General features: G+C 42.3%; 2 protein-coding genes across 9 annotated transcripts in view; one reads left to right on the top strand and one right to left on the bottom strand.

The window, feature by feature from the left end:
* Positions 1 to 3,239, top strand: part of si:dkey-178k16.1 (band 4.1-like protein 1) — a 40,297-nt gene extending 37,058 nt beyond the window's left edge. For all 5 annotated transcript variants that reach the window (XM_047583282.1, XM_047583272.1, XM_047583290.1 and 2 more), the window contains one exon: positions 100 to 3,239. In XM_047583282.1, coding sequence (XP_047439238.1) covers positions 100 to 105 — 6 coding nt within the window. In that variant the 3' untranslated portion in view covers positions 106 to 3,239. The remainder of the gene's footprint in view (positions 1 to 99) is intronic.
* cntn3a.1 (contactin 3a, tandem duplicate 1) overlaps positions 3,194 to 22,721 on the bottom strand; it is an 86,037-nt gene continuing 66,509 nt past the window's right edge. For 2 of the 4 annotated variants that reach the window (XM_047583305.1, XM_047583314.1), the window contains exons 13-23: positions 19,792 to 19,967; positions 15,603 to 15,720; positions 13,840 to 13,998; positions 13,478 to 13,627; positions 11,188 to 11,273; positions 10,661 to 10,895; positions 9,143 to 9,258; positions 8,752 to 8,938; positions 7,830 to 7,942; positions 5,234 to 5,402; positions 3,194 to 4,555 (exon numbers count right to left, since the gene is read on the bottom strand). In XM_047583305.1, coding sequence (XP_047439261.1) covers positions 4,464 to 4,555; positions 5,234 to 5,402; positions 7,830 to 7,942; positions 8,752 to 8,938; positions 9,143 to 9,258; positions 10,661 to 10,895; positions 11,188 to 11,273; positions 13,478 to 13,627; positions 13,840 to 13,998; positions 15,603 to 15,720; positions 19,792 to 19,967 — 1,601 coding nt within the window. In that variant the 3' untranslated portion in view covers positions 3,194 to 4,463. The remainder of the gene's footprint in view (positions 4,556 to 5,233; positions 5,403 to 7,829; positions 7,943 to 8,751; positions 8,939 to 9,142; positions 9,259 to 10,660; positions 10,896 to 11,187; positions 11,274 to 13,477; positions 13,628 to 13,839; positions 13,999 to 15,602; positions 15,721 to 19,791; positions 19,968 to 22,721) is intronic. The other 2 variants (XM_047583332.1, XM_047583324.1) reach the window with 1 other exon arrangement.

Genomic DNA, 22,721 nt, shown 5'->3' with positions numbered 1-22,721 from the left:
CCAAACGATAGCGTCTGGCCCACGATTTAGCCTCCTCATGCCTTATTTGAAGGTCTGAGGGATTTATGTTTGACTCTCCTCTCTTTGTTCTCTCTGCAGTCCTGATTTTCCCTGAAACGAGAGTGCCCCCCTTTGGACCAGACGTGTCAGTGCACGACCTGATATTGCCGCCCACCATCCCTACCGATAAGACTACTGCCAGTGGCACTCTGATGGAGCCAGTTGTATGCTGAACCTTCCGAACTGTTTTTATTTTTACTCAACGACATCATTCGCGCTCAGTGGAGCGGTTCCGTCATTCGTCGTCTTTGATTGGTCGATAACACACGCCACCAAACATCTGCAACAACTAAAGACATAATCCAGCTAAATTCCCCTACAAAACCTCTCAGGTCTCTGCCTTCAAGTCCCTTGCTTAAGTATTCCTCAAAGGGGGAATTAATGTAGTTCACTGTGGAATAATCCAAGGTCATGAATCACAATGGTACCCATCCTACGCTAAGAGTATCATTTGGGAAATTAGGAATACAAGAAAGCATCTGATTCCTGCTGTGTGTGCTGAAAAAAAACCCTAATGCGTGTGGTTACACTTTGTTAATGAGTAAAATAATCCTTTTACACATAGCTCATGTACCCCTAATGCATCCAGTGATGCAGGGTTTAGTGAAAGCAGAGGAAATTCTCTCCCTGAGCTGTGAGGACACACTCATTAGAAAGGATCATGGTCCTGTGGAAGCGTTTTTTTTTTTTTTTTTTTTTTTGAGCTAGCTTGATCGCTATACCTCCCTCTGTCTCCCTCTTAGTGTGTTAATTTTGTTCAATTTGTTTCACCTCGGTGTGTGGGTGGCAAGTATGCAAGGGCATCTTTGTCTTAACACAGTGGCAGTAACGTTTCTGAGCATGCCGATGTTTCAGAACGAGCCCAGTCCCGCTCCTCTCCCAGACTTTAGATATGCTTTACGAGCTCGGCTGGATATAATACCACTTTGTGTAGTAAGAAGAACGTAGGGCAGGCTTACACCCTCGTCTGAGTCTCCTGAGAACGAGCTGCCGCGTCACTAAAAGTAGTATTTGAGATAACGTTTGCATGATCATATCTTGCATCGCTGGATTGTAATTGAGTGTAATGAATTTTAACTCATAAGAAAAGACGGATCAGAGAGAGAAACAGTGAAAAATTACAAAAGATTTAGAGGCTGAATTATTAACAATCTGAAAGTCTGAACATTTAAAAAGGGGAAATTGAGCTTCCTGAAAGGAAATGAAGTGTGCTCATGAGAAAATGTGGGAAACATCAAGCGCACAATCCGCTGACGACAGTTTGTTACAACCAACAAACACTTTGATTTCCAGACACTGGTACAGCTCAGTATATCTCAACATATCAATTGGTTTTGACCTAATTTGCCAGTGAAGACGTTTAGAGTCGGCCTGTCAAGCCTACGCTCTGCTGTGATGACAGATGGCTGCTGTCTTTGAAGATGCCTTGCTGAAATGGTATTATGCACCAGAGCTACCCTAGTACTCTTTCGTGTAAGGTACAGTGTTATAAATGCATAAAATGTCCAGTAGGAGAAGCATCTCTTAACTTTTAGCTGTGTGTGGTTTGGTTCACGAGCGTTAGAAATATGCCATAGACATGTAATGTGCCAATTAAGGTAGCAGTCAAATTGTACAAACCTGGTTTTGTAATGGAATATCTTTATATTAATTAACCTACTTTTAATTATAAAAGTGCCGGAAAGTCAAATTCATAAACTTGGCATGGCAATGTTCCCTTTCATTATGGTGTCTTAAAAAAAAAAAAAAAAAAAAAAATCCTATTTTATATATAAAAAAATACATGCAGCAGAAAAGCATTATCTGATTAATAAAAGCAACGTTAAATTTAAAAAACAAACAAAAAAGCAGTCATGTCAGGTTTATGGTGGTATCACTGAGGTATAACTTTGGCTTTCGGACACTAAACTTTCCAGTCAATGTTCACATGTGTAGTGTAGCTCCTGTTGTGTTTCAGATTTTGGTTCCAAATCCTTTGAAGTGAAGATTAGTCATGGATGTGAGTGTCACACTGGACGGTGTCAAGAAGAAGAAGAAGAAAAAAAAAAAACAAGAATAATAATAATAATAATGCAGCCATGCATCCCTCGTACTGTATATTTGGTGCTGTTTGTTGGATTGTGAAGATGTAAAGTAGTTAATGGCCTGCGGGCTTGGTGTAAACCACCAAGGGGGCTTAAAAGAAGCGAGCTTTGCAACGATGTCGAGTACACACAGCTGAAATCCTCCTCCTCATCCTAAAGGGGCAAAATTATCCAAAACTGGCTTTGAGGTCAAACTCACCTCCCTCTGCAAAGAACAGGCCTCCTCCCAGAAGTCTGACCAGTAACAAGCAGACTGTGATTGATCTCAGACACTGCGGCTGCGGCGGAGACACCTGGTGCCGAAGTCTGATTGGACGTCCTCTGGCTGACCTTTAAACCTAACCCTGTTCTCTCTGTGCAGAGCTCTCCTCCTCCTCCTCCTCCTCCTCCTCCTCTGCTCTGCTGCGCTCCATTGCTTGGTGCTGTGTCTTTGCTGTACATCGTACTCGCATTCCTTCCGAAATGAATAAAGAAGAGAGAAAAAAAAAGAAAACAAGATGAGAAGGGAATCCCTCTGTTTGATCTCTGTAACACATGTCTCATGTCTGTCTCGTCATCACGACTGGCGTGCGTGTACGTATTCATCCTGAAAGACGCTAATCGAGTACAGCTGCTGTATTTTTTAATCGTGAAATAATAATGAAGGTGAATGGCTGTGTGTTCTTGGAGTTTGACGAGAAAAGGAAGGCATTAGTGGAGATAGCATGACTTGTTTTTCTTGCTATGGTGGAAAAAAATTGGTTCCATCATTATTACATTTCACACTCACCTCTTCGGCTGTTTCCGAGCAGTAAAGGCATCGTGCAGGTAAGAGAATTGAGTCAGACATACACGGGGAAATGACTTCAGGGAGGACAAAGTTATATCATGTGAGTGTGGTATTGTTCAGATGTGGGTTAGTGCAACTCACCCTGAGGAGTCACAGACTTCAGTTGTGTAAATACAGCATGTTGGAGTAAGTTATTTCACTTTTTTTTTGTCTTGAAAACCTCTTTTTGACACCTTAAATCTTTATGTACATAAACTTGTTATCAAAGACAGAAAGAAAATGAGGAAAATGGCATTATGTTTATTAAAAGCAGGTTGATCCATTCAGCAGCGTACGCACAGACACCGATCGATCTCATGCCAAACAGCAGCTGACAGTAAAACACGTCCCCATTTTGTAGTAAGCCATGTTAGAAAAGTAAGTAACCACTGCCTCTTACTGTATTACAATGCTCATCATGAAGGACTTCAGAGAAGGACGTTGCACTTGAGCCGAAAACGCTCAAAGATACGACCTCAAAACGGTATGAGCGAGCCAAAGTACAATGTGGGCAAACCGAGAAGGAAAATAAATAAACGCTCTAACGACATGGATCAGAATCATAGGACTTAAGGCTCAGTTGGGACCTGAGGATTTCAGACATACGGTGTACAACAATTCAGCTCAGCGTGCCCCTGTTTTACGCTCATCACGGATGAAAGGGGAAGGAAAGACATCAATTATTAATCAACACATGTCTGCTGTTTACACTGGAAGCCATACTGGAGAGAAATACACGTTTTCTCACGATGATGCGACAGGTGGTAATGTCGGCCCCGCCCGCTCCTTTTGGTTCCCGTAAGTTTTCTTGGCAACTCCGAGGTTCGGATGTAATGAAAAAGCACGAATAAAATCCAGGCAAAGTTACAAAGGTCTCGAATTCTTATCGATTTCAAAGCAATGAGGCTCAGCTCCCCGTTCGTTTCTGTTTTTTTTGTTTTTTTGTTTTTTTTTTAAATGACAGGGAGGATAACAGTTGCTTCTTAGGCAGCGAAGGGGGTTTCCCAAAGTCATTTCCAAAAAAAGAGCATGGAAATGGCTTCCTGCCCCTAGGAAAGCTTAAATACAACCTAAATCCCATAAATATGCAAGTCCCAGTGTCAAGTCTCACTCCAAAAAAAGAGTCCAGCGGCCTAAGAGTAAGAGAGCCTGCACAGTCCAAAAGAGAAAACATACACAGTAGTACACATCGCATTGTGGCCCCTTCCAAGGTGAAAACCATATGAGAATACGAGAGGAGGACAAAAAAAAAACTCTTCAAAGAGACCACTGTTCAGGCATAGTGTCCTTCCACTTTATGAAGAACAACTTGTTAAAGAGCCGCTTCCTTTCTCCTTGGTAGCACTACTTTAGAAAGGAGGCGGAAAAGAACTTTCCTCCCAAAGAGATCTTTGCAGAGAGGAGAGACGCAGTGGGGCAGGGAGGAAGGCAAGCAGGTGCAAATGTGGCTGTCAGCCCCTTGTTGTCTCTGACCCGCTGTTCCTCCTCTTAATTAGCACGGTTCCTGTTTGTCATAGTATCGTTCTGGCTGTGAGGATCAGGGCAGCGAGGTTGGCCAAGGGGAGCGCCGAGGATCCCGGGGCTGCTCCAATAGCTATAGAGCCTGAAACAGAATAAATAAATAAATAAATAAATAAAGCTCAGCTACATAAGATGAATATTATACATATAGACAGAGCAGACACCTAAATAAAGGTCTGCCACGTGGTGCGAGTGCAGGCGCGTGTCAACAGATGGCACTAGTACAACACGTACAAAGAGCTGAGGCTGGAGCGGCGGGCACAGCAACGGAATGATTAAAAGGGAAGCTCCAACTCTCAAACAAACATCTGCTGGCGATAATCCAGGCATGTCACAGCCCATTTTGTTGTTTGATCATATATAACGGGCTGGATTTCCAAATGTGGATAAGAGACAGAATTTAACAGCTGCTGCTACAGTAAGTGAGATATGTGACGGCTCATTTAATTGGGGAAAATACTTTTGAGGAGACATAACTTGTGTATTTAATGCAGCTGTATGGTGTGTTGATACTGTCTAAGCTTTAATTAAAACCAAGTTTTGATCAACTTAAGATCTTCAGAGAAATGTTTCGGCGGGAATATTTAAAGGTAAAGATGCAAATGAAGTCCTAGACGTCTTCCCGTGTGTACATCTGCAGATAGATGTTTCTGTGGGAACTTGACGCCGGCCAAAGCAAATTCACTTGTATTGCAGGGAAGCCTCGCAAAAACAGAAACGGGCATCCTTTTAATTTTTCATGCGGCGAGGACTGACCCACCTGCCATCTTGGGGATAGTAATCTGGCGGCTGCTGATGCCCTCCCCTCCCTCGCTGAAGGGTTTAATCTGGATCACGTATCCTTGGTTGACCGGCAGGGACAACTCCAAGGAGGTGTTCTTGGTCTCCACCACGCTGGGGCGGCTGTGTTTGTCCTGGCTGTACATCACCTGCAAAAAAAAAAAAAAAAAACATGATGATAAAAGTGTGTGTTCGTGGCATGAAGTCGCTCCAACTCTCACACATTACAGGTATTATGTGTCATTTTGAGTCATTTTTTGGCTTCCGGTGTGTGTCTGTCCTGCGTCGTCGTGTCCCAGTTTTGGCTCATTCATGACTGATTGAGGCTAGGGCCTGGGCCTCTAGACCAGTGATGAGCAATCTGGGGTTCACTCCCACGTGTCTCTACATGTACAATATGCAGGTCTTAAAGTATCCCAACACCGTGCTGGATCTCTGGCGTGAGGCATTTGATCGCGATTAAAAGAAAAGATCAAATTTTACAAAACAAAATGCTGATGCGGATATTGTCAGGTTCGAGCAGTGAGTTGAGTTCAAGAGTAAAGCAGCTCTCCGTCTTTAAACTAACATCACTAGCCACTCAGAAGTAGAGTGGGGGTGGATCTTGGAAAACTTGGTTGAGATCCAGCTGAAGCTGACTGTGACAATACACCAAACTTTTCTTTTTCCCTTCCGATTTAACCTGTAACGTGAACACTAAGATACCTGATGTCTGGGACGAATCACAGGCACCGTAATTTAAGTGAACAAGTCGCAGCTACTGCACCGTCAATACCTATGTGTGAATACACATTCACACATACACACTCCTACTTTTACATTCACCTTTTCTGATGCAAGTCGCGGCCTCATCATGAAAATCAAGAAGGACTTCAGTTTAGCTGCTCTAGCAGTGTTGGCAAATAAACCGAAAGGTCTTTCCTCACTCTGCCCAAGGTTCTCACTTCCAGGCAACAGATCCAGACTTTATGTATTTCGCCCAGTTAACTTTTAGTAAATGAAGCTTAGGCGAAAGTTCAAGGCTGTTGCTGTATATCCTCATCTCTTTCATAAAATATCACTGCTGTCATACATTGAACCATTTGCTTTCTTACTCCAATTCATCATCATTCCAAAAAGGCTTAAGCCACCAGCTAACATCTATCTATCATCTTCTCCGGCACCAACCAGCAGCACGTAGACTCCAGTGGGGAGTCCTGTCCTCATCTACCTATGCTCTATGACCATGCATGCTCATGTCACCTCAATAAATGTTCATTCTTCACCCACTTGATCTCTCCTTATTGAAATAAATGTTGAATGTGGAACCTAGCCCTTGTCATGTCCTTCCGTCGCCCCTTACGCGTAAATATTCAAGTCAAGAGTTCCAGCTGCCTGTGCTGAGCTGAGCCTTCTCTGAGGGCAACACGGATGAATTTCTGCGCTGTAGGTATCTGCACCTGATGGTGCATAATCACCAGAAAAGAGGGTACGGCAGAGATAAAAGGAACGCACACATTCATCAATCGTTTTCCGCTGCAGCGTGGGCCGAGCGCGAAGCTCAACTTTCAGGACAAGCTTTTAATGTAGTTGGAATAATTGACTCCAGTTGACTACAATTTCAAAATTTCACATTTTTCAGCGTCGGGGTATGCAAATGAATGTCCTATTATTTCAGATTTATTTAAAACATTCGGAAAGATTCATAACAAACTGGCAACACAATTCCCGAAGTAATCGTTAAAACATGTATTATGCATTTGACGCTGCTGCGGCAAGTCAGATGTCACAAACTGGGAGCTGATCATACATCAGATGGCACAATGGAAGATGAAATGTGAATCTGGAATAACACACCCCATACCCCCGAGCGAAAACCTAAAAAGCTGCTTTTGTTGTTGATTTTGTTGGGGGGAAAAAAATAGTTCTCAGAGTTGTCAAGGGATTATCACTTTCAGGAAAGGAAGCAATTTGTGTAGAGCGTCCAACATCAAATTAATAAGAAGATACACATTACACCTGCACAGAGTTTGCAATAAGGCACGGTCCAAACTGTCAAATAACAGAAATGGAGTAAATGGAAGTGAAATTATCACGAGTGTCACAACCTACACCAATCAGGCATAACATTATGACCACCTTCCTAATAGTGTGCAGGCCTCCCCTGTGCCTCCAAAACATCAGAGAATGGACATGGGCCTTCTGAGGGTGTCCTGTGGTGTCTGGCAACACATTGTTATCTCACAGATACTTGATCAGATTGGATTTAGTGTATTTGGAGGCCAGGTCAACACCTTGTGCTGCTCTTCACGTACTAAATCGTTTTTATGTGTGTGTCTGTGACAGGCTGCATCCCGAAGATGCCATCAAGGAGAGTCATACCTAGGGGGTTGGGTTGACTGGTCTGGTCTAGGTGGGTGGTGCATGTCTAAGTAATATCAACATCAATACCAGGTCCAAAAGTTTCCCTGCAGAACACTGAATTGTCACAAGATGGTCAATGTTATTAACTTCTCCTGTCGGCGGTCATAATGTTGTGGCTGATCGGTGTGTGTAAAAACCGTTCACTTCATTTTCCGGCGTAAACATCTTTTCACCTTATATCCCGTGACTTCTGACTCATTCTCCAGCGCATGCACCTGGTCCCACCTCAGGATGACCTTGGAGTTGGAAGTGTTCCACATGATTTTGACCGGAGCCTGGCTGGGAGCTGGAAGAAGACGAGGGCAGCGGGAACGTGAGGAGGAAGGGGAGGAAGGAAAAACAACGGGAAGTCCAGTCAATAAACAGTCCTAAACCAACTCAGCGGGAAGGAGGTTTCTCATTATCAGTTTATCATCCCGCTGACAGGAGTGACCACTGACTGTGTGAGTGTGCACGGGAGAGAACAGACTCAGGTTTTGCTTTCCTTGCTGAGGCGGGGAGCGACGAAGAGACACGAAAGAATGTGTAAAATCTAACTTTAACAGTATTATTAGCGAAAGGAAGCTGCAGCGAGTGCTCGCTAACATTTAGCACAATTATTTTTACACATATACAACGATAGACGTGGCTGCGACTAACAGGGGGAACAATTTTTGGAAGAGACGGGTTAATGCTGGAAACATCTTGTCCATCGCAAGCTAGACCTCCATGTCAAATCACCCGGTGTGCCGGTAAATTAAACTGGGACTACCGTAGAAGATTTTCATGCTGCCGGCATTGGTGAGATGCCAGGAAGCAAAGCGACTGTTTTTGCAAACAAGAAAACACACAGCTGACGTAAACACAGACGCACACTATGGAGGAGGAAAGCGTTTACCACATTTGAGGTCTTGGTTATAAGAAACGCTGAATCTAAAAATAACATCGGATCCACTTTTGGCGCTGAACCTTTTCTGCTGCCACTGTAGGTGAATTGTAATGTATGCTGAAGGTGCTGTGAACTTACATGCAGAGACAAAGCTAGACAAAAAAATAAAATAAAAGAGAGGAAAAGGAAAAGGACACTGTCATTTGCCAACAGTATCTTGTCCTTACGTGGTTTCTTGGTGGTGACATTGACTATGCCGCTCTGTGGGCCCACTCCGGCGCTGTTATAAGCCCGCAGGGACATGTAATAGGTACTGCTGCCTTCCAGATCCCTGATGAGTACTGACGTTTTATTCCCCACCGTCCTTATCACGCTGGCTGCTTCCTGCTTTTCCTTCTCACCCCAGTACTGCAACTAAAAAACAAAGAAAGAAAATGCTCCTCATCAATTTACATCTACTTTGTTGTAATATTTCCACCTATAAGTATGTGTGTAAAAACCTCTGTGTGCCCTCATATACTGTTGTTTTTGAATGAATAATCATACGGTCACTAATATGGGAAGGAATAACAGAATGCAGCTAAGTCCGATGGCGAGTTGGGCACGCGTTGGTCTGACCTCATAGCCTAGGATGCGTCTGCGGTTGTTGCTCCAGGCCAGCGGCTTCCAGGTGACCTCTACCTCGGACGCTGACACGCTCCTCGCCCTCACCCTCCCCGGAGCTCTGCTGGGCTCTAAAAGGCATACGGGAAAGTCAGAACGGAGCGGACGACGGAGACGTGGATTCACTACGCCCACGTGCAGCCTGTGACTGTGGAGCGAATACACTGCGGCTCCATCCGGTCTGTCTGTGGAGCCGCGTGAGGAGGAGTTTTTACTGGAAATCGGATCGATCGAAAGTTTGTGGTAACTTTACTCGGTAGTTGTACGTATGCATCAATATTCAGTAATTAAATTAGCACAAATGCACTAAAGAAATAAGGAGCGTGTGTTTTTTTGGTTATGTGATGATGGTTAAAAATGCTTGAATTTCTCATTACTGTTAAATAAGAAAAGGAACAGACAAACTTTAGGTATAAAAACCTAATTACCTGGTGCCATACTATACTTATTTAAAATTTACTTATTTACAACATACTTATTTCCTATTTTTAGACTAGACCATAGACTGTATGTAAATATGGACAACACCTCACCACTTCCTTGCATTGGCCAATGCAAAAATATCAGACCCGACTACACTTCTTCCAGACTCATTCTCATTTTTGTATAATTAATAATACGCTCTGTTCTACTTCCATCACTTACAAAGAAATGTTGTATTATACACTGAACTTTAAAAAAATAAATAAATAAATTAACAACTGTCGCTCATAACTTACCGAGCAGTTGGCATGGCAACTGGTAGTCGCCATAATGTCACATTGTGTTAAGTGTCAGATAACTAACTAACTATTATCCAAAAAAAAGTGACACTTGCAAACACTTCATTATTATATTACAACCATCCTTGAAAAGAATAATATTATATACTGCAACCAGCCACCAGGGGAGCTCTACTTGGTTTGGATTCACTTTTGACAGCAGTTCTGCCATCAAACTATACTGTCTATGTTCTAGACTAGAGAAGACTAGACTAGACTAGAATAGATTGGACCCTATCACACTATATAATATTCTCTGTGCGTTGTTGTTTTGTGTTGTCTTTTTTGTGTGGACCCCCAGGAAGACTAGCTTACCACTTTAGTAGCAGCTAATGAGGATCCTTTTAAACAATAAACCACTGAAGTTACATTCAATTAAACTCGTGCTCAGATCTCGAGGTATCTCCCTCAAGCACTAAATATTCTAGGCTAAATATGCAGCAATGTGTCTGAAAGTGCATTAAAAATAATACGACTGCGGTGATCATAGACTGCACCAGGACTGTGTGGGTGTTCTTTGATTAGAACAAAAACTTTTACTAAAGTTCAGTCAAAATCTGCAAAAAACAAGTTTTTAACATGACAATTAATGTGATAAAATATTCCAGTCATACTAACACTTATCTGATAATGCATTATCACACTAAGTGATCACTATACACAACCCCATGAGCTCCTGATTTACACACGTCCTGTTGGTAATAGTACACACCTTCCTCTGCTGAGTAGATGGTGGTGACGGGACTGAAAGGGCCCTCTCCCTTGTTGTTATAAACCCCTACTTTGACTTGGTAAGGGGAGAAGGGAGGGATGCTCTCATTCTTGAAGACATATCTGGAAGCATCTGGGGACGTGACAGCCGCCTGCATCCAGCCCGGCGCCCCGAGTGGGCGGAAAGCCACCACGTATCCAAAGCCCGGGCCGCTCTGCAGCTCCTCAGGGACAGGCTGAGGAGGCATGAGATGACTCAGAGGGATGACTCAAGAGAGACGTGCATGACTGATTTTAAGAATATTAATACCTAAAAGAAATGCAGCTCAGCGCACATTAGAGCACTTAGAGGAATGATGCTTATTGTACTTGCAAGTCTTGCGTCAGATTATTCTGTCTGGCCAAGTTGTTTAAGACAAAGGATGAATAAAATAGAACTACTGAGCTTCTCATTGAACTGAATGATCACATAATACATTCAATAAGACAGAAAGTCACGCGCTTTAATGTGTGTCAACGCACGCCTACCTCCCAGGTTATGACCAGCTCTGACCGTCCTCCACCTCCGCCATTCACCCTGGCTGGAGTCACCCTGGGAACTATTAGATCAAACCCTGGGTTAGATGCACAGAATTGCATATTCAGAGTTCTGCAAAGATCTAAAAACAATATATAATACTCTGTCACAATAATTGGAAGAAGAAAAAAAACTATTTCAACTTTCTTAAGTTCACGCTCAAAAGAGGCCTCCGCTGAATAATGCTGCGCTCTTATAACCTTGTGGGACACGGAATGGAAACTTTAATCCCACAGAACCACTGATATATATATTACCATAAATTAACTGTATATTTTTAATATGGACTCAGTGAAGCTCCCTCTGCAGCCATAAAAAAGGCTCTACACTATTGTCCGTAGTGCTCCCCGGAGGCAGCACCTTACGGTTTTTAATAAAGCTGTACATTATAGCCTTGTATGCATTTAGACAGAATTGTTCTCCAGTTTTTGTGTGTGTGTGTGTGTGTGTGTGTGTGTGTGTGTGTGTGTGTGTGTGTGTGTGTGAATTTAATGTGTGTAACGCATGCACGCATGGCATATGTGCGGTGAGGAATTGTCTGTGCAGCCAGCTACTTTGGGATGGTGGTATAATTTATTCATTGACATTTTAATATAACTCTCCTCTGACTAAACCTGATTTACACCGATCAGGCATAACATTATGACCGAATATTGTGTGGGTCTCCCTTGTGCCTCCAGAAGAGCTGTGACTCATCGGAGAGTGGGCATGGGTCTTCTGAGGGCGTCCTGTGGCGTCTGGCTACAGAGTGTTGTTAGCGGGGGCCTTTGAGTCCTCTGGGTTGAGGGGAGGGGGCTCTGATAATCATGCCTGTTCCAGTGTCCCCCACAGATAGAATAAGAATCAGAATCAGAATTAACTTAATTTGTCCCTGAGAGGCGATTAGGAGGGCAAAGAGCGGCACACTGAGAAATAGCAAGTGAAGAAATACACAAAGGTGGGTGGGCGAAAGCAGCGCATTGTGTGCAATGACAGGCTGCTGCTGCCACTAACGGTATGAGTGGTTGCTCTGGAGGTAATAAGGCAGAAGTATCTGTAGCTATAAGAGTCAAGATGTGTAGTAGTAAATATGATAAATGTAAAAAATGGAAAATAGCAGATTCAGCAGAGCAATAAATAATGTGCACCATGGATTGAATTAAAAGCAGGCAATTTAGATGAATATATTTGCTTTTTTAAATTGATCACTTTTGGGATTTAGGGAATTTTGAGGCCGGTTCAACACTTTGTGCTGCTTTTTTTTAGTTGTTCCTAAACAGTTTTTGTGTGTGGAAATGGCTGTGAGTGTCATTGCTATGGGGTGGGGGTGTCTGGTCTGGTCTAGGTGGGCGCTACATGTTTAAGTAATATCCACATGAAGGCTAGGTCTAAAGGTTTCCCACCAGTATTGTTAAAAGATGGTCAGTGTTATTCATTTCTCCTGTCAGTGGTTTTAATGTTGTGCCGGTGTACATGCCGTATAACACATGTTATACTGGATTTATTTCTATAAGTTACCCTAAAGCCCTAAAGATAATTTATTTTGCCACATCACACACAATCAAACGAAACTGACAGAAGCTGCCTGGTATCAATAATTGCTCCCGTGTGTCCTGAGGACACATTGAGTCTCTGAAATATGTATAGTGTGTATAATTTGTTCAAGGGCTCTAATTGCTGCCCTGAAGCAGCTTTTTTCGGTGTAAAATGCGCACAAACCGGAAATATATTGTCCCCGCTGACAGCAGATAGGGCAGGTAGGGTGCTTGTCGCTGTCCACTTTGGTGTGTTTCCCAGCATGCCTACGCTGAATGTTTCGTGGCACATGTCTAAGTAACACCCACATTGATTCCAGATCCAAAAGTTTTTCAGTAGAACATTGAAGTGTAACAAGATGATCAATGTTATTCGCTTCTACTGTCGGTGGTTTTAACCTTGAGGCTGATCGCTGTACGTGTTAGTTGTGAACCAAACATGCTCTACTACATATGTAATACTGGATTTAATTCGATAAATTACCATAAAGATTTATTTTGCCTCGTCACACGCAATCAGATGAAACTGACAGAAGCTGTCTGGTATCAATAATTGCTCATGCATGACCTAAGGATGCAGAGAGTCTCTGAAATGTGCATAGTTTGTTGAAGGGCTCTAATTGCTGTCCTGATGTAGCTTCTTTTGGTGTAAAATGTGCATAAGCTGGAAACATTTTGTGTCACCGCTGACAGCAGACAGGGAAGACGGGGAGCTGGTGATACATACGCATTTCCTTGGTGCGGGCCTTTTTGGAGGGTTTGCTGGGCTCTCCCGTTCCGATGCCGTTGGTTGCCAAGACTCTGAACTCATACTCCACCCAGGGACTCAAGTCGATGACAGTGGCTGACAGCTGCTTCCCCCCGAGCAGCTCAGGAACTAAGAGACATCACAGAAATAACCTTTCATTTCAAAGCCCTCCAAGATCTGACAACTCTGAAAGTTAGCCAAGCTGGTGATTTGTTATTTACTGTCATTTCGTGTGTGGTGTGAGAGAAGGATACCAGTCGCATCCCCTCAGCTCCTTTTCATCTGCTCGGTAAACTTCACACTCACACAGCCTACCCTACAGACAAGCAGCGGCAGCCTACCGGTGGTGACGGCTTGCCAGCCGAGAGAGAAGGGTGTTCTGGCCTGGATGGCGTAGCTGACGACGGGGCTGTGGTTGTCCATCCCAGGTCCCCAGGACAGAGACGCAGTCGTCTCTGTCATCTCAGTCACACGACAGTCCACTGGGGGGCCTGGAGGACCTGCAGAGGACATTTAGTCACAGTTCACTCACATGCAACGATAAATACCGCTGAGATGAATGAAGGCGAGAGGCAGCGGTGTGGAGACGTGCTGGGAGCTGATCTAAAGTAAGGTGTCACAGAGATAAAGAATAACAAATGTGAACACTGATTCACATATTCTAAACAGGATATTTTATTATTATTATATATATTTGTAGCATCTGACCCCAACTTTTGAACCATATAGTATATAAAGTTAGCTACAGCTACAGCATAGTGTGCGCATTATTCCACTCAAGGTTAAAAAAAAAAGGAAAAGAAAGAGAGACGTTCAAGGCCTGTAGACGGTTTATATAAAAAATTACTTTGCTAAATACATGTTGGCACAAAGGAGGAGTTTTTTTTCTCCCTCTCAAACATGTCCATTAAAAAGCCCTGAAAGGAGAAGCATTTTTTTTCCTTTTCTTTTTTTTTTTCCCCTCTCAATAGATTTTAATTTCCCTCTGTTCGGAATGAATGGTTGGCGTGTTGGCGCAGTCCCGTTACAATAGTTTGAGCTGATTTGACACTTTACATGATGAATTTAGTGCCACTTATTGCTTTCAGCAGAACCCAGCAACACGGTTCGATGAGTGGCGCTATGCATATTTTCAGCTGTAGTCCTTTCACGGGTTGCGTGTTACCGATGCAAAGCTGAACATGGCTGCAGTCAGGATCACACCCATTTAAAACAAATGTCTTGCGCCCAGAATTGAAACAATTTGAGGAGAGCAGCGTTACAGTCACAGTCACATTCAGTCACGATCACAGACTCAGTCCGTCTCTGCAGCAGGTCTGCAAGAGAGCTGACAGTTGTCTTGCTAAATGCACTGGGACAGACCTGTGCCTGACAGACGCAGCTAGCTGGGGGTGCACATAATCTCACTGTAGTCACAACCAGTGCCAGTTTATATAACACATGATGCAGTTTTCCTCTCTGGGTCAGAGGAAATGCAAACATTACTGCAAAGCAACACCAACGAAGCCCCCCGAAACAAAATCTTGCTGCCATCATTCTTCATACAGTTGTTCCACAGTTCCTACAGTTTTATATCTGTATTTGGCTTCACATAAGTGATGTGTTTCGCATAGCAACTTGTTAGAAAATTGTTGGAAATTGTTTCGCCTCTGTCATTTTCTTTGAGAAAATACCATAACACACGGGTCTTCAATGTTTATACATTAATATTTTGCATTTTGCATTCAATATTAAGCTACCCCTTATCTCTTTACTAAAATATGATCGATTCATGTGTGGGGGAAATTTAAGAAAATATATATAAAAAATTTCTAATCAACCAAAGATTTTGAAAGACCTATGCCAAAAACAGAAATAAATGAAATAAATGCTGGAAAAACACAAATCACGTAATTTTCATCTTAGCCTGGTCCATGGGTGTATAACACAGAGACCCCCCAATAAAATAGGTTGAAGTGTCTTTTGATCACAATCTGAAAACGTCCCTTTTCCATTTGCACGCATCTCTTTAAGTTTTTAAGTCTTTAAGTTTAGCACCTCTTTGCCAAAGGAGCCATATTGAAATACTGAAGCGTTAGCGTCTGTACATCAAGGACGTTCATACCTCTGACAACCACATCAGTAGCAATAGACACACTGTCCACTTTGGTCTGAACGGCGCAGGTGTATTTTCCAGCATGCCTCAGCTGAATGTTCCGGATCATGATGTCGCCATCCGACCGCTGTCGTGGGGAGGAAGGAAAAGCAAAAAGGTAGAATTTTAAGGTTGCAAAATGAAATGAAAGCTGCGCAAATAATAAATAAATGCATAAAAAAGACAAGTGCAATGTCACAGTGATTTCTTTTGGCTTTCAGTTTATTACATTATGGAAGGGAAAGGTGCAACACGAAGTTCACGGTCGACCCGAGCGACTGAATGCTGCTTTTCATGATCACTTATGAAGGCTGATCTTTGCGGTGAATTAAAAGGCTCCTTTCAACCTCTATCCATTTTTATTCCCGGCCATTCCATTTACTCCGCAGACTGCCATTCAATGCCAAATGCATTATTAGCTTTGAACTTTAAAGTTAGAGCTAATGTTAACTTGATGTCTTATCTCCGAAAGTAGGGAGCCGCGAAACAGAATGAGACCCCGTAACTACTTTGATGTATAATCAGGGACATTTTATAGAGATGAAAATTCAGTTGCTCCGAGTCATTCACTCTTTGAAACTCCCTGCCATCATTAAAATAATGTAACCAGGGACGGAAAGAGTTACAGATCTTTCACTTAAGCAAATTTTACATACTGCAAGAAAAAAAAAAAAAAAAACTGTCAGTATGCTTATAAAATCAACTGGGAGACTAAGAAGTCCTCCAAAATGCTGTAATCATCAGTCTTTATGCCTTGTAGAACTGGAAGAAAAGGTAAATGTCATTCTGTGTCCGTAGCCTGCCACTTCTGCGCCAGTGCAATTGCTTCTTGTTTGTCTGAGTTGTGGTAATTTGGCCGACTAATGGTTTACATAAAAACAGCAAAAGACACGCCGCAATAACAGATAATTGCAGATAATCCACAGTCAGACTCTCTCTTTTGATAGTTGTCAGTGTGAAGCTGAAAATGCTGACGGCGTTGCACTGGAGTTTAATAATGGATCCCTTCATCTTTCTTTCAACTTAAGAAATATATACCAGAGATAAAATATTCTGTGTCTTATTACAGTCTTGGCCAGTGTAACACTTTCTTTCTTTTGGACAGACACCATAATTTTGTAAGTCAGAGCCATTACAGAATAACAACCACAACACGTATAATGGCCCTGAAAGTTGCAAAATGTCATCAAGTTAACAAAAATAAGAGCATTGCATTGAAAACTGCTCCTCCCAGCATGAAGGTTTTAAGTTGTGGAGCACTAAAATACAGCATGTGTTCTACCAGCAGACTAAAATAATGCTGCTGCAGAGTTTTCACCACTCACTAAAAACTATTCAGTGGTAATACCTTTGAATTTTGCTAACAAACTGGGCAAACTAATGAGGAGAGACTCTTTGGCCTGGATGGGACTGGGGAGCACGGAAGCAGCGGAAGAGAAGAGGATGAGAACAGGGTTAAAGCCATCACGTACTAACTCCCCTCCATGCCGAGCTGATGCAGCTCAGGAGCCACGTTTGGCCACGGGCTCATCCAGGCATGTGCCTCAAAGCGTTGTGGGGATTCTCTCTTGCCAAGAGCCGTCAGACTGCGCGACATCACATCTCCCGGTGCCACCCGCCTCCGCTGACTGTGCACAGTCGCAGCTACTGCAAACTGTATCCTGTATACACCTGGCCCTGGCACGTATGCACCCTCACAATACAGATAGTTGTTATTTTTACTGCATTTGAACACAATTTACTACAGACGGCGTACAGATTTGTGCATTTACATGTATGAATTGAAGACAAAAACTGTCTAGTGGCTGGAGCAGCAGGTCACTGGTTACAAATCCCCCTTAAAAGTATTCGATTCCTACAGAATTTTCTACGTTTCTGCACAAAAGCGACTCAAAACATCAAGAGATTTTCACATAAGTCCTGAAAAGTGTCTAACGAGAACCCAATCAAACAAATGAAACGGAAATATTACATGTATTTGGGAAAATAAGCCAATGTTACATAGCTGTTTATTCCAGAATCAGAGCTTTATCCCGGCCATGAAACAGGGAGGTGCACTCTAACAGATGATGTGCTGGCTCAACATAAAAAAATAAAAATATGTAACACGTTGCATGGATAAGTTATTTCCACTTAGCTAGTATTGAGTACATCTCGTCTAATTCCTCTAATTACTTTTGTATAAGCAACATGATTTGTCTTTTCATCTACATGCTCATGTTAGTTAAACTTAATTTTAATTGTACTAAAGTAATAATAATGCATCAGTTTTATATAGCACTTTATCAAAGTCGCTTTACATTGGATATAATATCCTGGTGGCGGTACCTCAGTAGTCACAGCTAAATAAATTTTAGGTCAACTGTGCTAACTGAATACAACTCTATGCTGAAATTCATGTACTATTGAGTTGGGGCCACTTTATGTATTTTCATTTAGACCAAATAAGGTTATCTGATTAACTCATTATAATGCACACACATAACAAACGTATTTTATCTTTGCGTGGATAAAGCTCTAGATTTTGAGCTACACTCACTGACCCCGTGAACCGAGTCTTAGAGTGTGGTAATGTCTTTGTCTGGGTCTGTTACGCTGCATCTGGGGCAGGACGGCTTGTTCTGAATTATACTGGCAAATTCGAAAATGTCTGGACATCTGTCCGTGAGCTGGATTTTAAGAGAAACTGGGTCACGCAGCATGACAAAGAGCCCAAGCACACAGAACGTTCTACAAAATAATGGTTAAATAAGAAAAAAAATAAATAAAAATGTGTGATTTAGAACGAGTGAAGTCCAAGACCTGACTTCAACCCAATAGAGATGTTGGGCTGAAGCAAGCTGCCCGTTTGAGGAAACCCAGCAATATGTCAGAACTAAAGTGGTTATGCGCCAAGGAATCCCAGCTGCTGTAGCAAGTTAAGTTGCTGTTATTGCTGCATGAATACATGTGTGAATACATTCGCAGGTATAACATTTCTGCTTCTCTCCATCTAGTTTCAGGCCTTTTGTGAAAATCCAGTGATGTTTTCAATCATTTTTATGCAATAATGTAGAAAATTCGGAGTGGCGCCACTACTTACAAGCAGCGCTGTGTAAGCACGGCGACTAAATTATGATCTGATCTTCTTTTATTGGCGCGGCGCTTCAGGTATGCAGCGGCTGACCATCTTTAATATAAGTTAATGACTCGCTGCTCTTGCATGTTGAGGCTTTGCCCTCCTCGAGTTCACTCCCGGAATGCCAAAAAAAGGAAAATGCAAATGCAAAATTTCACAGAGCACTATACTAGGAAGGTGTGACAAATGTGAAGGTATAGTGTGTTTAAAGGAACAATAGTGCTGCACACAATTACAGTTTAAAGCTCACGTTTCCGTTCACGATCGAAGCTAAAAGCAAAAAAAAAAAAAAAAAAAAAAAGCAAGTCGCGATCTCAGAGCCAAGGCCTCATAATTGCTTTCCCTAATTAAAAGATGATGATCAAATATAACGCATGGCTGAGCACTGCATTATGACTTCCTCGGTTGCGGCTTTTGTCATAGCAGGACGTGTTATTAACAAGCGGAACCGGCAAACATAGCTGCGTGCAGTAAAAAGAAAGAAAAAAGAAGAAGAAGAAAAGAAAACTGCATGATTCATGGAGAACAAGCACTCAATATTTTACTCCTTGGACGAAAAACGAGATACAGGTTCACTTTAATGGAGCTCAAACAGCTTCTCTATAAGTCAATTTACACTTCTGTACCTGTGTAAAACTTCATCTTTAATAAAAAGGGAGTATATTGAGGAATGTGTTCTGACGAATATAAAGAGTGAACTTATTCACACAGCTTTCAGCTTATTCACAGGAGCTTTTATGTGTGGTAAAATCAAAAGCACAAAGTGACTGATTTCAAGTGGAAGAACACATCCATTCAAGAGGATACAGAAGTACTTGTTTTTCATTTCAGGAAGATGTTACTTGGCCTAAGCAAGAATGCTTCAAATATATTCCGCAGCTCTGTCAAAATGATGGGTTTAAAGGGTCACTTAGACAATTCAAATCAGAAACTTGTAAGTGGTTTTCTGAAGTTATAAATCTAAAGGCAGATTTTTCGAGCTTCAACCACTTGCCCTCAACGGAGTCTGTATAGCGCGCACCTCGAAAGACGTGCACTCACCCCGCCGACTTTTTCGAAATACGCCCCGTGGCTTCCGAAGTGGATGAGCTGCTCGTTGAAGAACCAAGTGAACTTGAGATCCAGCGTCGGGTCGTGCGATACCTGACAGGGCAGCACGATGCTCTCGCCCACCGTCACGTCCAGATGACCTGCTGGGCTCGTGATGATAGTTGCCTCTGTGAACAGAATGTAGAAAGGCAGTACAGAGAGTTACATTCTCCTTTGCGCTTGCTTATTTCTTTATGTTCCCTGGACTTTAACATATAGTCCTGTCCTTTGTCAAATCCTGTAGTTGGTTGATGGGAGCGAGCTGCACTGTCAGCTTCTCTTTGGCTAATATTTCAGCGTGCGTCTGGAATTTCACCTGGGGACTGAACGGGCTCTTGGTCAATTGCGGGGAACCTGACAGAATCAGAATATGTTGGATTCATGTTAATGTGTGTCTAAAGAAATTTAAATTTGTGCGGGAAAATGTGAAAAAAAGTGTCTATTCAACCAAAGATTTTGCAACCCCCCTGCGGTACCTGCGCTGGTCGTGGACCCCTTGTTGAAGACCTACGATCTAGTGAATATGGAGGCCAGGTTAACACCTTGTGTTGTTTTTCATCTATGAGGTGGGGGTGCTTGGTGTGGTCTAGGTGTGGTGCTACATGTCTAAGCAACATCCACACCAATGTCAGGTCCAGAGGTTTCCCAGCAGAACACTATTGTCACAAGACGGTCATTGTTAGCAATTTTAATGATGTGGCAGATCGGTGTATATCACTTAACAAGTGAAATAAACAAAAAAGGAAGGGAAAAGGGGATAAAGTCCAAAGCCATTATGCCGGGTCTTTTCTGGGTCTATAATTTGGCTCTGTTCACATGAGACAAAAAGCCGTCCTATTTCATTCTCAGCGTGGTGTGCATCAGCATAATCTTTGGTTGTCTCAGCCGGGCGTCTCATTCAACAAAATTGCAATGCAGAGAATTCAACACGGGGCGAGAGGCCCAGACACCCATCCGCTGTGAATTATGCATGCATGTCATAAACATCTAATGGACAGGCAAGCCAATGCTGCATGTCGCTGGGAGTAAAGGTCTATATTCAGCTGTGTCAAAACAAGCCAGCTTGTTTATCTCACACTCCCTAAGGAGAACCGACTGGTCATGGCAGTGCAGCCCAGGTGAGTCTTAAGAAAGTTTGGCACCAGGTACAAAATGAGAGGAAACTTTCTGCTTACGATTGCAAAGCTGTCACCCTCGTTTCCTGTTATGACTGGAAGGAAATTCACAAATTGGCTCCCTCCTTCCCTGCAGTGTGCTATGTGAATGGCAATTCTCATTCTGTAGACCAGAACAACATTTTGCGTTCAAACAGCCGTAACAAGCTGTTTTTTATTGTGTAGATCAGAGACAGCTAAGGAATGGATTGCCAGCTCAATTGGCACAGCAATTGCGAAGATGTGTCACTACGCCTGAATAGACGCGTTATGAGGCGGCGGAAACCTAAACAGTACGCCTGGGGTTCAGTAAGTCAAAATAATCCATCAGGGAAGAAGTGGAACATCAGCCGCCGACTCCTGCGATGATTTAACGCCGGGACGCCGGATGAAACGTGAACAGAGTCTGCTGTTATTGGAACGACTCGGAATGAACTCACCTCTGACTATGATCACCTTCTACGTTGATATGGCTAAGCTGGTGGTGTTGTTTACTTTCACGATAACCATCTCGTTTTCGAGGGGGTCCAACAATATTAACTTTTTCTCAGCTCTGTTTCCCTCTTTGTTTACTTCTTATTAACTGTGTGTGGCTCCATTGTTTGGTGTTAGACAGAAAAGTGTTAAGTGCCTTCTGCATAAAACTTCTAACACGTTTCCTGACAGTTAAATAATGGTCTGAAACTAACTATAGAGCTCTGTGAAGACGGAGGAGGAGATAGGAGTTATAGAGTGTTCTACAAAGAGCTATTGAGCTATTTTTCTAATATGAAATAGTAATAAATACATAATAATAAGGATAAATTAATGTCATCCAAAACAATATATATATATATATATATTTATTGTTTGTAAGGTGCTTTCAAATGTTAGCCGTAGAGAACGTAGCTTGGTAACCCAAAGAGTCACAATACATTCTCTTTTATAAATTTACCATGCCCATATAAATCCCAGTCCTACAAGATGAATCAGTGTATATTTTACATTCCAATTGTGGCCAATATTATAAACACACACACACAGATAGAGTGTACATAAACTGAAACAGAACCATTCGCTCGTGTAAAGAGGCTGAGGGGAAAAAAAAAGAAAAAAAAAAGAAGAAGAAGCAGAATTTGGCTTCTAAGCAAACTCATTTGCAATTCAAAAAACCTGTGAAGAGGAATAACCAAAAGGCATTTTAATAGAGCAGTGTTGTTGACTCCGCTCTTTGGAAAGACCTAGAAAATTCCTTGCACTGCAAAATGTGTGATTTAAATGGATTGAAGTCTTAAAACAAACCGAGCACGGCTATGAGCCACTGTGTGTGCAAAAAATAAAAAATAAATAAAAAAAGGAAAGAAAAAAAAACATGAATTAAACATTATGGGATGAATGAATGCAATGAGTCTCGTGCCTTGCCCTCTTGTCAGCCTCTGCCAATCAACTAATTGGATTGTACGCGAAAGGTAGGGAGAGGTTAGTCTTAACAGCACGTTTGATTGACTGTTGGTTCATTTTAAATGCAAAACTAGAGGGTTGCGTGTCTCACGTCTATTTAGAAGACTGACGGATTATTTGTTTTGTCTTCCTCCTCCTTCCTACTGAGAACCAAGCGCTAGCTAAATGACACGCTAGCTTTTTTACAATGGATGGACGAAAAAAGGATGAATGGATTTCACAAAGAGGGTAATAAATAATAAATAATAAATAATAGCCAATAATGATCTTCAGTGTTCTGTATATTAA

This window comes from Mugil cephalus, chromosome 1, assembly GCF_022458985.1.
Source record: "Mugil cephalus isolate CIBA_MC_2020 chromosome 1, CIBA_Mcephalus_1.1, whole genome shotgun sequence".
NCBI lineage: Eukaryota > Metazoa > Chordata > Actinopteri > Mugiliformes > Mugilidae > Mugil > Mugil cephalus.
The sequence above is the reverse complement of the archived record's forward strand: the minus strand, read 5'-3'. Positions and strand labels throughout refer to the sequence as shown.